The 14,456-nt window shown below is 38.0% G+C and overlaps 1 protein-coding gene across 2 annotated transcripts in view; it reads right to left on the minus strand.

The window, feature by feature from the left end:
* The window catches only part of PARP8 (poly(ADP-ribose) polymerase family member 8), a 104,802-nt gene that overhangs the window by 47,016 nt on the left and 43,330 nt on the right, over positions 1-14,456 (minus strand). For both annotated transcript variants that reach the window (XM_061469426.1, XM_061469425.1), the window contains exons 3-5: positions 8,449-8,486; positions 3,393-3,482; positions 2,120-2,190 (exon numbers count right to left, since the gene is read on the minus strand). In XM_061469426.1, the coding sequence (XP_061325410.1) occupies positions 2,120-2,190; positions 3,393-3,482; positions 8,449-8,486 (199 nt within the window). The remainder of the gene's footprint in view (positions 1-2,119; positions 2,191-3,392; positions 3,483-8,448; positions 8,487-14,456) is intronic.

Raw genomic sequence — 14,456 nt, forward strand, 5'->3', positions numbered from 1 at the left:
AAGAAACTGGGGAATTCAGTAGACTATGTAGGCATACTTCACTCTGTTCTTCTGCTAAACAAAGCATAATTTACCCACCAGGACAGGTTCTGGACTTAATTTGGTGTTTCAGTGACCTAATAAAATTTTAATTTACTTTATTATGGTAAATCAATTTGAAGAGTTTAAGCGAATCAAGTCCAAGCATGGGATCTCTTAAATTCCTTTCTGTGAAAAATCGACAGATTGCTGCTTAATTATTATTTTTAACAGAAGTTCCAGCCTGTTGCCAGAGAAGTTCATACTTAATTTTCTGACTACTTCTGATCTGAGACCTTGAAAATGAAGGATAAGTAATATGCTTACTCACGTAAAACCTACTCTAAGTAGGCTGCTCTGTGGGTAATTGCATTCAAGTAAATAGAACTGATCCTTGTACAGACTGCATCTCAGCATGAGCTGAAGTGTTATATTCTGCTTTCCACCAATGGAACCTTTACTTATAATCATATAATTGCTTGAAGATATTAGTTCTTGTTTCACACAATCCACGTAGGATTTCTAGGCCCTATGCTGATAAGGATACCCTAAAGAACACCTGTTAAAGTCATAATTCTTCGCTTCAAAATGACCATGATATACTCACTGTTTATTTTGTACTTATGTTCTGCACAGAACTGCCATAATGAAATGGAAATCAGATGCATGAATCAAAGAACTAAAGTTACCCCTAAATCCCATATAGTCATAAATGTCAAATATACCCTATCATCAATTTCTATGGTCAGATCTTCTAATCCTATTTCCCTACCTTTGCTTCTAAATTCCAGCTTTATTCACTGTACACATTTATAGAACAAAAACTGTATCTCAGCCAATTTCACAGCAATTTTCTGTGACAAGGCATAAAAAAAACAACCTGCTTCTACTTCTTTGAAAAGAAACGAAGCGACTTTAGTCTTCTTTGTTTATAAGAACCTTAGCTCAAGGGGAAGTGTGTGTTAAAACAGAACTCAACAGAACAAAAATTCAACACAAACCCAAGAGAAATGAAACTCTCACATTAGAACAGTGACAAACCAATCCCACCCTAACCAAACCTCTAGCCAATAGAAATGGTCAGTGTTAAAGACTTCTTTAAATTTTTTTTTCCCCCAGTGATTTCATATTTAAGTGCCTCGTACAACGTCCACCTAAAACAAAATAAAAGCTCAAACTCTAACACATAGAAGCTAAATATATCTCAGGCTTTTAACCAAATAGGTAAATTCTTCCTGTATTTGAAATTTTCTAGTTTACTAAGTACTGAATACAATGACAAGGCAGTAGAAGCAAAGTACTTCCAGTGCAGCATCTTACAACAAATCAGGTCTCATCTACCAAAAAAACCCAACCATACACTTCAGAGTATCTGGCCATGCTTTATCTTCCCTTTCCAGGATCAATCACAGATGCTTAAAAAGCAGTCATCAAGAAACTCAGCAACCAGCCTTACTGAGGGAAGTCTTTATTCTTGATATAATGGTCAATTCCTGCTTGGGGTAGGAGCCCATGTGGTACTTTCTTTGAGCCTGTAACACTATCAAGCCCTGCAGAGTTCACTGTAGTGCCACTCTGTACTTGAGGTAATGTCTCTGTGAGACGTGAGTGACCCATACCAGAGGTACAACAAAAATACAACCATGACTGGAAGGCCTGAATACTCCAGACACTACTTATGGTGAATAGAGTCATGCAGAGGTCTAGAGCTTTGAGTAAGGCTGCTGTAGGGCAGGCAAAGAAGCAGTGAGCTAATAAATGTGATATGATGCTATGTGAAAGAGTAGATTAAAAGGTAATGGAATCATGATCTACTTCTCCAGAAGAGATGTATTTTTAAGGCAGATGGGGTCTATACCAATGTTGAACAAAAAATGAAATAAATGTGAAAACCGTGATGGGAGCATCCCTATCCCAACTAAGTGATTCACTGGTTAATCTAAGTATGAAACCCAGAGAACTATTCCATCTTCTAACAAGTGAAATGTGTAGAGCTTGCACGTGCACACATTTGGCATGATATAGTAAACATTCATACTTTATTATTTTCTATGGTTTCTTAAAAAAGCTTCTGTTAAAATGCGATACAAGAAATACATACCTCTCCATTCTCCCTCTGCAATTTTGATTTTATGGATAAGCAATAGTTGACATCGCTCGTTTTTCTTAATTCTTTTGAAAAAAGGGAAAATAGGAAAATTTGTGAAAAATGTGAAATAGAAACCCCTGTATTTCAGAATGCTCATATTTTTAACTGTGAAATAAAACTCAGCTGGTCCACCTACGAGATTTGCTTTTCCCAATCTGTGATTTACAATTTAGTGTCATTTACTAGTTTTGTATACTTTATTAAAGAATGAAAAGTCACACTCCCAGCAAAATGAAATCATATTGTCTTCTACACAAGACATAGCTTTTTATTCTATTTTAAATTACAGGCTTTATTTCTTTTTAAGTTACAGAAATTTTGAGAGTAAAATTTATCTTCTGACTATAATGGACAGTTTTTGTTTACGTGTCACTGCACTGACTTTAGTAAAATTATTCTTGATTTACATCAGTAAAAATGAGATTAGAGACTGAAGATCATACTGGTTTTCCAGTGGAATTCGAAGTAATTTTGTGTTATGCCCTAAAAGCCCTAAAGCATTGTAATAATAATAAAAAGACTGCAAAGTCAAGCGTTCCTGTCTCAAGAGCTGCCAGAATTAAGACTGCTCTCTGCAGTTTCTCCTCATCCTGAAATCATCAGGGAATTTGTCTGCTAGAATCTAAAAAGTCTCTATGGAGTATGCACAAATCTTGATTATATATTGCATAAATGTGCCTGTATGTCTGAGAAGCATAACTTTTCACGTATCAAATAATTTTTAAAAGTATGGAGATAATTTCAAACGAGAGGTTCCCAAAATCTCTGGAAAAAATAAATTTGGTTTTTATAGTCTAATTTAGTGAAACAGCTGGACCATTTTGTTCGAAATTTCCTGAAATAATTCATGAGAGACAATGATAGTTATAGACTGTTTCATCCCCAGTCGTGAAGATTTAGTGAAGCTTTAAGCAAGCAAGCATGAAAACTTATAATTGGGAAGTATTAAGCACCTCTAACTTATCCAAGGAGAATTGCTTTAGCACATACTGCAAGACATTAAAAGAATAAAATACATCCTGCCTACACAATCATGGTGATCTCCAAAAGAAATATTTTAATTTCTTCTACTATGAAATATAGGACAATCTACTACACCAAAAATGTGAGAAAATAGCAAACTGTGTAACTACACACATTAACATATCTCCCTTTAAGGGCAGGCAACATCCTATCTTTCCTTACAAATTACAAACTCAATAAAACACTTGGGACATAAGATTACCTGTAGCGATTTGGTGGAAAATTACTGGAATTGGCTCTGTTGTAACTAACACATCTTCATCGTTATCAGAACTGGAAACATAAGTGTTATCTGCAAAAGAAAAACACCCGTGCATGGTGAAGTCTGGTTGTGTTCTGCCAACCTGTTCCCACACTTCCCGCCCCACCCTTGAACCATAAGGAACCGCTACCCAGATGGCTGGTGAAGCTGAGCACTATCATCTTTCTCATTTTCCTATTGAGGCTGCTAATGAAAAAAAAACCAAAAAAACAACCAAAATGATAAAGGATGAAAGATTCAGACTCAGATTTTATAAAATCAAACCCCTGGAATCTGATGTTTTACGCTTTTTGCTATGTCTGACACTAGACACTAGATCTGCTGCGCAGACTTAAGGCTGCATTCAGAGCTGGGTGTTAACAGCCCATTATGCAAAATGCCTGTGCCTCATTTTGCCTAGTCACATAAAGGTTGTTTGAAGTATTTTCTAATCAGCGGATAACCTTTCTTGTGCCTGATTAATATATAAAAAAAAATAATTCGTCCCACTTCACAAAAATATTAAGTATGGATATGAATATGGAAAGTCTATCCCGAATTGTCTTACAAAAGATACGGATTATGCTGAGGAGTCTGTGTGTTCAGGTTTCTTTTGGTTTGGTTTCTTGTTTTGCTTTCCAACCAAATGTTTAGAAACAACAAACAAGGAGCAGCAAGCTCCTTTTTATCTGCAGAAGCTAATTTTGCATGAATTCTGAACTACTTATGAAAGTAATAGTATTTTGTTTTCTACTGATCTGGGCTGAATCAAAACTTATGCTCTAGGCAGAAAGACTAACAATTAAGATAATCATAGATAAAGAGGCAAATAAGAGAAGTAAAACAAGGGCTTGATCTATCATAATTCCAAACACTCCTGTCCCATATCAGCAAAGTGAGTGAACTCACATGTAATTTTAAGCATATGGCTGCAATCTTAAAGCCTTAGACCACAGTGATTCACTTAGATTCCAGTGAAATGTTGAAATGTCAATTGAACAATACATTCAGACACATTACCCTTTGTATTACAGAGGTTCTCAGCATCCTGCATGAAGACAAAGCCCTGATGCTGCCATGCTGCCTTTGCTGACCAGCAGCAGCACTGCCACCCATGGATAGGAGCCTGGGGCTTTCCCTGCCGGAGTCACACACATTCGCTGAGTCTGACACCATCCCAAAACCTTCGCCTACTTCCACCCCTGTGCTGTGCCACAAGGTAACGTGAGTGATGTGCGCTTGGCTCAACATATACACATAGCATGCAGGCAATTGCTGCAGGAGGCTGACACCACTTTTCCCAGAGCACTGTGCTCCAGTGGGCACAGCAGCCTGCTACAGCAGCTCAGTCTGTGTCTGCTCAGCTATGCGCTTGGAACAGGGATGTCTTTTAAAGCCACAGCATCATGCAAATGAAATGGGGACTCTTCAGTCCTCTGCCAGCAATCACTCCTCCCACTTCTGCCTGTCAGCAGGACAGGCTGTGAATTATGCCTCCAGGATAGCTGCATCTCCCCCGCCTCACAAACCCCTGCCTTGCCTCTGTTTGGCATGCTCTCTCCACCTTGCTGCCAGTGTCAGCCCCACTGTGCTGGATGGGTCTGGGTATATGCAACACAAGCCCCTTCCTTTCCTAGGGTTTGGGAGTGTAACTTACTGCTATAGCGTCTAATGATCCGGAATAACAGAGGGCACCATTTGACTCTAAACCCACCTAATGCCATATATATGGATTGGGAAAAGAAAATCCATATCCTAGAACTTACTGCTACATGAAAAAGTAGAAAAAAACAACAATACATGCTTTACAGAATAGACAATTACCAAGATATTCATATATGGGAAAAAAGGGCTGCCCAATTATAGGTTTTATAGATTCTAATAATATTTTTATGTCCATTGTCATTCTTTCTTGGTAGCTGAATAATGTTTCTCACTGACAAGTTTTTGTTTTCCTTTTCTATTTGGCAGTGATTAGGGTTTTTTTTCTTTCCTTCCATCAGTCTAATGAAACTTGAAATTAAGATACTGGTTTTTGTTTGCTTTCTTCAACATCCAGTTTCTAACACACTACACCCAAGAACACCTCCTCATTTAAGCGGATGTGTCTGGACCTAGTGAAGGGATGAAGCAAACCAACTGCCAGACTGGTTCTCTCCATCTCTGCTGCAGTCTAATGAAGCCTAAGAAAAGGACTTGTGTGCAACCCACAGATCACTGGGATAAGAGTATGGGAGTTCTACAGGTTTATGGCAGCCACACATATCAGTCTGAACATATGTTCATTAGCAAAACGCTTGCTGCTGTAATGGTTCTCGCAGGAGTCATGATCCACTCATATTAATGGGACTTTAGTCTACTCATTGACGTTATATTCTGTAACTATTCCTTAGGCGCATTATTTTCCCCAGTTGTGTCAGTGTTATGAGAAGATGGTTACAGAGGTATTTTGCTGGAACTGTTATTACCTGCCTCTAAAATTTTCAGTGATATTTTCACAATTTCAGCAGTGTAGATATAACTTTGAGACGTTACTATCTCAACACTATTCTTGTTAAGTTCTTCAGAGTGCCTCTGTGAGCATATTTTTATTTTTCGCTCATAACGATGAAACTTCCAAACACCTTCCATTACTGAAAGTTGTCATGTCATATTATGGTTCCCATAGGTATGATTTAATGTTCAACTGTTTATAATCTTTTGATGCTTTATAAGCAATTCAGTAATAACTACACACCGTTATCAGTGCCAAAGCTGTGATGCTGCATACATAACAGCAATGCAGCCAGATAGGCTATATGCATTACCCAAAACTCTTCTTACAGTATCTAAAATTTACTTGTGGTGGTATCACTTTTGGCTGAATGAACATCATTTGTATAGTAACTTAATGTCTTTTATTTTCATATATTTATTGCATACATTAGCAATTTATCTAATGATCAATCCCAACAGCTTTCTCCTGGATTTCCAAGTTTGATCCACTGTGTATAACACACTTACTCTCCAGAGGATAGAATTTTGGTATAGCTATTACTAATGGACTTAAACCATGATCTGTATAGATTTATTCTGTGAGAAATATAATTTGATGAGCATGTGCTGCTCTGAACTCCAACTACTTTCCACCTATCAACTATCAACTACCTTCCAGCCAAGGAGGACATTAGCACAGATCTTCCCAGGCTTGACAGCCTTCCAGCCTGACATGTTCCTGAAACATCCTGTAACATCCATACCAGAGAAGAGAGCCAGTCAGCGGTAATATTCAGTTAGAGATTTAAGACAAAGTGAGGAGACAAAGAAACTCTCTCACCAAATCAAAACAACTATTTTACGACCAAAGCTGTAAAATGGCAAGGAGTTATTATCATTCCTAACAAACCGAACACCGAACACCGAACACCACTTCATCACAAAGCAAACATGCATCCTGCAAAAGCTTGAGATATGAATGGAATCAGGTCTTCCAAAGCCCTGAAGGGTTCAATTTTAACCAATAAACATATGCAGCTGGTTTAGCCTCCCCTCCATCCTTCCCCACTCCTCACCCCTCCAATTTAGCTACAGTGTAAAATTCTATCTGGCTTTCAAATACAGGGGTGATCGCAGAGAATATTCATTAGGGTTTAGAGCCACTCATGCTGCAATCAACATTTGTAAGAGAAGTTTCTGATCTGTCAAACAGAACAGTTTGGCAGGAGATGAGATCTCATGTGCTTTGGGACTAACTGCTTGTTCAGTGCTCCAGCTTGCTATTTAGTTAGTGGTGCACAGAGATGAAGTTTTGTGATATATAATAAAGCAAGCTGTTAATAAGTATGATGAAGAATTTCTTTCAACTATTTGTCCCTCTGTTCATTGTCAGGTCAATGGAGTTATCAGTAAATAAACTTATTACAGGTATGAGTGTGTATTTTATGAATCTCAGTTTCTCCCCTTACTACATATTAAATAGATTAGTAGCAGCAGCAGTTTTCCTTCCAGTTTTTACTGGTAAATAAAATATCTCTCATAAAGAATGTTAGCATTCTTTCATATAAACCATTGCACTTAGCATCACTGCTGATGCTTACTTCTCTATCCGTTTCAAGCACTCTGGTGTTTCAAACATAGTCTCCTTTCTTTAGAGATTCTAAAAGAAACAAAAAATAATTCATGTAGAGATATTACAGAGATATTATGGATAAAGTTAAAGGCCAGAGGGCTTCCTATCATTCATGTGATTTACGCTATTAAATAATCCCAGGCACAAAATACACAATGTAGTGCAATCCAACAGTACTACCGCTTACCTTTACTTACACGGTGCCTGTCTGCCGTCATCCCCACTTCCCTCTCCTGCTTCTGCTAGCCTCTGTGCCAACTGAAATACGTATACAGTCTTTTTGTGAAGGTAAATAAGCTAGCTGAAAAACTAGGTTTTGCTCTTGCCTGGCTGTCTTTCATGAGTAATTCCTTTTGTCTAGATTGGCCACACGAATGATTTTAAACCCAGCTCAGAGTATGAAAAGGAGAGAGGACTGAGCAGTTGAGAACAGCTTTGCAAGCTTGTTACCAAAGACACATCCATACACAAACCCTTGGCTCCAACTGACCCTGAGAACAGTCTGCAGGCTTAATCTGAAGAACGTGAGTAGTCTCATTAAGGTCAAACTCAGAAGTGCTTTGCTGGCCTTGCTCCAGACAACTCAGCCTCTTGAAATATCAAGCTTTATCTAGCATGCCAAAGAGGGGTTGAGTGCTTTCTCACTCCTATCACTGTTGGTTGCAGACAGGGAAAGCATCACAAGCTCCAGCCTTTGTAAACTTGTAACCATGTTTTCTCACCCCAACCCAGCTGATAAATGATGCCTGAAAAGGAGAAATGACTGTGAAAATAAGCCAACTAATGAAAAATGATTAGCACAAGGATGCACCTGGAAGTCATCAACACCCTTTCAGGTATTCTTAGCTGAATATAGCAAATTGAGGTAACATGCATACATGTATCATGGACAAGAATGTTGCACTGTACCTGGGTAATCCTCAGAGACATGCACTGAATAGGATACACTGTGAAAAGAAAAAATCAACAAACAAAACAATTAATAACAACAGCATTAACTGCTGGCATCACATTTTTTTTCCTGATCCTGTATTATTTTATATTTATTTATAGGTTCCTGACAGTTTTCAGGACAGAAGGTACAGCTATTTTGATGGCTTTTGAAGTGCTCAGCAAAAAAATAGGCTCCGCGTCATGCCTATTTTGAAAGCTCACTTTACTAAATTGGCACATTCTGATTTCAACCTTCTTAAAAAATATCAAGACTGCACTATATTCACTTTACAGTAAGATTTCAAAACACCTGTACTTATGGTTAAAAAAAAACCAACGTTAACACCGGAGCTAGAAAACCCCAGTTTTTCTGCATCGGGTTTCTGGTAGGAAACCTTTTGTGCTGGCTAGAGCACTTATACATTAGTCTCACCAGTCTTAGAAAAGGCTCTGGATGATTTGGCCTCCTTCCTGTCAACAAACCCGTATATTTATTGTGGCAATTTTATTTGATATTTGAACCTCTTTGTCAAGGTGAGTCCAAATCATATTTGAAAGAGCCATGGTCACACTAGAGGGTAGCTTCAGTACACGGATTACCTGAACCTGTTTCATCAGAAAACAGTCATACAAACACACCACACTGATCCTCCAGCTCAGCCCGCATTTGCTTTACCTACCATCCAGTGAGACCTTCACTGCCTAGAGTTAGGAAGAGGCGCAATAGTCAGCTGTTATCTAACTACCTACCAACTCCTTTTGATGTTTTTAACGTTACTATGCATCTTCATTTAGCACTGAAAACTGTGCAGCACTCTGAAAGCTTTGCGTTGTATAATTCATGTTCTTTCCACTTCTAAATCCTATAAATTGTAAGTATCAATTTACACATTTAAATAATATATGGCATGTGTTCACATCTGTAGTGAGTTAAGCAGGCAGACAAAGGCAGGATGGCGTAGCCCTTAATACATTTTGGTATGTACTGTACATCTCTGAAAATTGATTCAGTGGATCTTTCTAAATTGCATGAATACAGCTTCCACTAGACTACAAAAAAAAAAAACCAGGTATGTTTTTTCCTTCTTCTTTCTCAACGACTTCCATTAAATGCGATCCACTTTCACAATCCAGTGACAATAGGTGATCAATATGAAAAAGTAGGTCCTCACACTTTCTTCCGTAACTCAATTACCGCACAGCTCTTTTGCACACCGTCTATTCATTTTATGTATTTTTTGACTAAGAGGCAAAGATGTCTGTTTCTTCAACAGCTGCAAGTGTTCTCATAGATTGAAGCAGACAGTTGTCTATTACATCGGACAACAGTTTTAACCATAACTCTTGACAACCTCACTCAAGCCAGAGTTAAATCCCACCACTGTGTATATTCAACATTTTGTGATTTTTCTCTTTCAATTATTTTTCAGATATGTGGAATAGGCAGCATCTGTATCCCCACATCTCGGAGCATTTTCCATAAAGATTTGGGTATTTAAATCTGATTAATCTGTCATGGCATAAAATATCACTATTTTAAACAGGCAAATATTCCAATATAACGAAAAGTTATTATCTCAGTGCAGTCATATGTGGTGCAAAAAAGCCCCCCAACCCTACCAAAAAAACCTCCAAGAAGTAACTAACTGGTTCTTGCCAAAACCCATCATCTAGATGTTGTGTTTGTAACCACAACTTCTTCCTTCTACTATCAAAAGAGGTACTTTAGCCTTACTCTGTACACTGACTGCTTGCACACCTCCTAGCTGCCTGCAGAACTGATGCATATGGGTTTGCTTGACAACTGCTATACAGGATTATCTTCAAGTATCAACTTTTATTCCATGAAAAAAAAATCTTTCTAGAACTCGCTCCATATTCTAATTTAAAGAACATCTCGATCCAATTAAAAAACCACAAGAAAGAAGGGAAATTCCACATATGTATAAAAAAGTTCCCCATGCTGAGAACAGGAACAGGGGCTGAAGAAGTTACAGAATTTCCATCAGTGCAGATATTAAAAATTCAGCTGGGTGAGGCCCTCAGCAACCTCATCAAACTTTGAAACTGGACTTCAAGCTTCTGCTTTGAGTGACACGTGGACCAGGTAGTCTGCACAGGTCCTCCAACCACATAATTATGCATATACTTGCAGAAACCCTATGGAAGTGTGTCTCTCTTCCTTCTTCTTCATCATGTGTTGTCTGTTGCAGCAGCAGCTGGCATCTGTGGCGATGTTAAATGGAAACTACTAAGAAAAAATATACTGTATGTTTTGTGAGATGGAATTAAAATGAAAAGGTTCACGAAGATGCATGCCAGAAATAGTCTCAGATCAGATCTGAGAATGACCATTGGCAAATTCAGGATTCGATCTTGAGCCCACTGAATACAGCAGTGGTCTCACTTCTAAAATCAATATTCTCACAGAGGAGAAAGGAATGTAAAAAACACATAAAGTGAGATTATTCTTTGATTCCAGTAATAAAAAGTCTCCTTACAGAAAAAAAATTACCACCAAAATCTGATCAAACCTCCATCTGAAAAACTTTAACAGAAAATCTATCTGCTGAGACAAAATTAAATGGTAGTATGCCGGAAACAGCAATGGAATCTGATGAGCCTGAGCTGCCACTTCAGAGGGAAGTGTTCAAAGGTGATGTGAACTGAAGATTAAAAACCAAAATGTTAAAAAAAACCCACAACTAATAGTCTTAATTTAAATTCACATCTTCAGCACATGTTGCGATCTCTGTGCTGTCATCTCTTATATGTCCCCAGACCACTGTGCTCTGAGAAGTATTAGTGAAGTATTTATGCCAAAGAAAGCTCTTGTGGGGACAGCCTTTTAGATTGCCCATTCCAGTTTATCGAAGAGAATAAATGGCTTGTTTGAGCTCCCAGAAAAAGGTGATGATGCTTTGCTTGGGCTTGTCATCTTATGTTAGTTATGTGTAGGTTATGGGAGCAAAAAGCACAAAATTTGGTTTTGTGACTGTCCCATAGGATCACACTTGGGTGCACTTTTCTGCACTCAGGATAAACAGCTTCCTACTGACTGTGCACCTGATTTGTCAGAAAGTAAGATACACCAGGCTAACAAAGGTCTCTTAAGAGGCTCCTATCCTGCAGCCACACACATATTTTCCCACTGACTTCAATAAGATTCAAAGCCAAGACAGAAACACAGGCCTGTGATGGCTTAAAGCACCTTAAACAGAGCTAACTTCAGTGAACATATAGACGTTTAATGCCTCTCAGTGTTAAATCACATCAGAGCCAAAGAAAGCCTTTACTGAAGCAGCTTTCTTGTTTATGTACTCAGAAATGCAACTGGAATTAATTTAGGCCTGGCCCCCACACACAACATGATTATTCCAGTGAGGGATGTGATTTTTTCTTCTGGCAATGCTGTTCCTCTGTACAACTCTATTGCAGTTACGTTGCTATAAATACAGCTTATAGCACTATAATTTATTTCCATTCCTATAAACACATTCTAACCAGCCAACCATCGTCCTTGCTCATTCACTTACTTCCCTCTAGCTACGTGAACATCGTTAAACTCTTGGCCATAAACAAAGACTCAGTAACGGTGTTATTTCTGTTTTATTCGGCTTAGGTCCTCTGCAAAAGGCATCCTATGGTACACATTTCTCAACCCTTTAGCTCAGAAAAAGCTTCGTACTAGAAATGGCCTAATAAAATTTTAGTTGTTTAACAAACAGTAAAGCACCATATGAGAAATTAGTGAGAACTGTCATGTTTCACTGCTTATGAGTTTTTAATGTAAACTTCTTATTGCTTGAAGTAATATTAACACATAGATCCACAGCCTTAGCTTAGGAACAATTCTCCTCACAGGGGACTCCTTGCAAGTGTTTTCCAACATGTTTTAACCATATCTGTTCCTTCTTCAGGAAGATTATCCTGCAAAGGTCTATTTCCATTAAGACCTAATTCATCAATTTGATGGGAATCCAGCAGATAATTGCTGGTTTTCAGATTAAACCATCCCAACCTAATACAGACCAAGAAGCTTCACCTGCATTTGACATTACTGTATTTCTCAGATCTAGTTAAAAAGGAGTAAAGAGTCCTGATTCTACTATGAGGCAAAATATTACCCCAAAATTAAATCTCCAGGGCAAAGAAAAATGTCCATGGAAACAGAAAAAGACACAAACACAAAAGTTACTGTGACAAAACACATTCATAAAAAGGAAAACAACCAGTTTCAAATAAATTTGAAAGATTGTTTCCTGTGCCTTGGACTGCAGGTTTTACTGATCACAGTACAAATCCCAGGATCGGACATGCATCCTGAAGCCACAGCAGTGACGCTGGAGCCAGTATGTAGGACTGGAGTGTATCTTCCCATCATATTCTTGCTATCTCAACTCCCTGATACCTGTAGTTTCTCTCTAGCAAAGAAATCCTTTAAGCTGAATTTCCAGCTGTTTTGCACAGCAGGAACAGCGTGAAGCATCTGCTGCAAGTCTAAGATTTATGCCTATGGAATGGTTATGACAATTCAACCAGTTCTGTCCCATGCCAACATCTGACTTACTGCCTTATTAAGTATGGAAATTGTGATCTAGTTTCTATTCCAGTTTTAGCTGTCTCTAATAGAGCCAGAGCTCCATGTGCTAATGTTACAACTTTACAGCTTGCAAACTTGCTGAAGAAAGGAAACAAGATATTTTGTCATACGCAATCTTATGGTAGTCTAATGCCAATCTGTAACAAGACCTGAGAAAAGATTAAATAGGACTTTCTTAATACATCTGGAGCTACAAAATTCAGAAAAGATTATTTTTTGTTTACAGTATCCAAAATCCCAGATCTAGCTCATCAATAAACTAATGCAACAAGTTAAAAGGATTCAAAAAATGTTATAACTGAAGAAAAATACTAAGACTCAGCAAAGTAACCGATGGACAAATATGTAAGATTAAATGCTACTGCGGGACTGATTATATGCCAGCGTCAATTTCTAAACAAGTTGGTGAACTGAAGAAAAGATTAGTGAAACCTTGATAAGCAAAATAAAATTATAGAGGTGAAAACTTTGGACCAAAGGGCCTTTTTAATGTCCTGTATAGTATTTCTGAAAGCACAGCATGATACAGACTTGATGTTTTTACTCTTGGTGAGGCAGTAGGAAGTTGTAAGGTCCAACTGAACAGATACAACTGAAATTGTATTATTTTACCAATTTCTACCTATCAACTCCCAAAATTATTACTCATCTTCAGTATCTACCCATAACATGCCACAACAGAACATGAATGTCCACTAATTATACAGAAAATATTCTTACTCGGATCTTCATACCTTTGTTTCCTTCCAAATTCTTCAGTGGATTCTCATTACTTTCACAGCCTTTAGCCTCCTCTTCCAGTTCAACAAGACCATCATTTGATCCTGAAACCTGACCCTTCATGTTATTTTGCCTCTGACAGGCTTTCTTTCCCAAATGGAAGAAAATTAGTTCAAAAAGGATTCCACCATATAGGCCACACTCCTAGTAACCAGTCTGAGATCCAGTCTGAAACATAATAGTTTGGCAGTAAGTCATATCAGGAGTACAGGGTGGAAGCTGTGATTTTCAGAAGATGTACTGTGGGATTCCATTCACACAAAACTTTCAAATTGCATTCCTGAAATATCTGACCTTTGAACAAGTGCTTTGAGGATTGGTAGGAGATGAAGGCACGCAGATATTGGCCACCTGAAAAACTAAGTAGGCTATTTACACAAAAAATTGGCAGTACTTAACAAGAAAAATAAATCCACTGATCTTCCTTCCCCCTCCTCCCCCCTGCCCCATAGCTGATCTTATGAATGAGAAAATTCTATGAAGAAAATTACAATTCCAAATTATAGTTACACACACTGCAGAAGGCTTCAGTATCAAATCTTTCTTTCAATTTGTACAGAGATGTCATGCATGCAAATAACAGCAGAAGAGACCCAGCAGC

This window comes from Pezoporus flaviventris, unplaced genomic scaffold, assembly GCF_033815535.1.
Source record: "Pezoporus flaviventris isolate CSIRO_AGI_PZ_B2104156 unplaced genomic scaffold, CSIRO_AGI_Pfla_v1 ptg000057l, whole genome shotgun sequence".
NCBI lineage: Eukaryota > Metazoa > Chordata > Aves > Psittaciformes > Psittacidae > Pezoporus > Pezoporus flaviventris.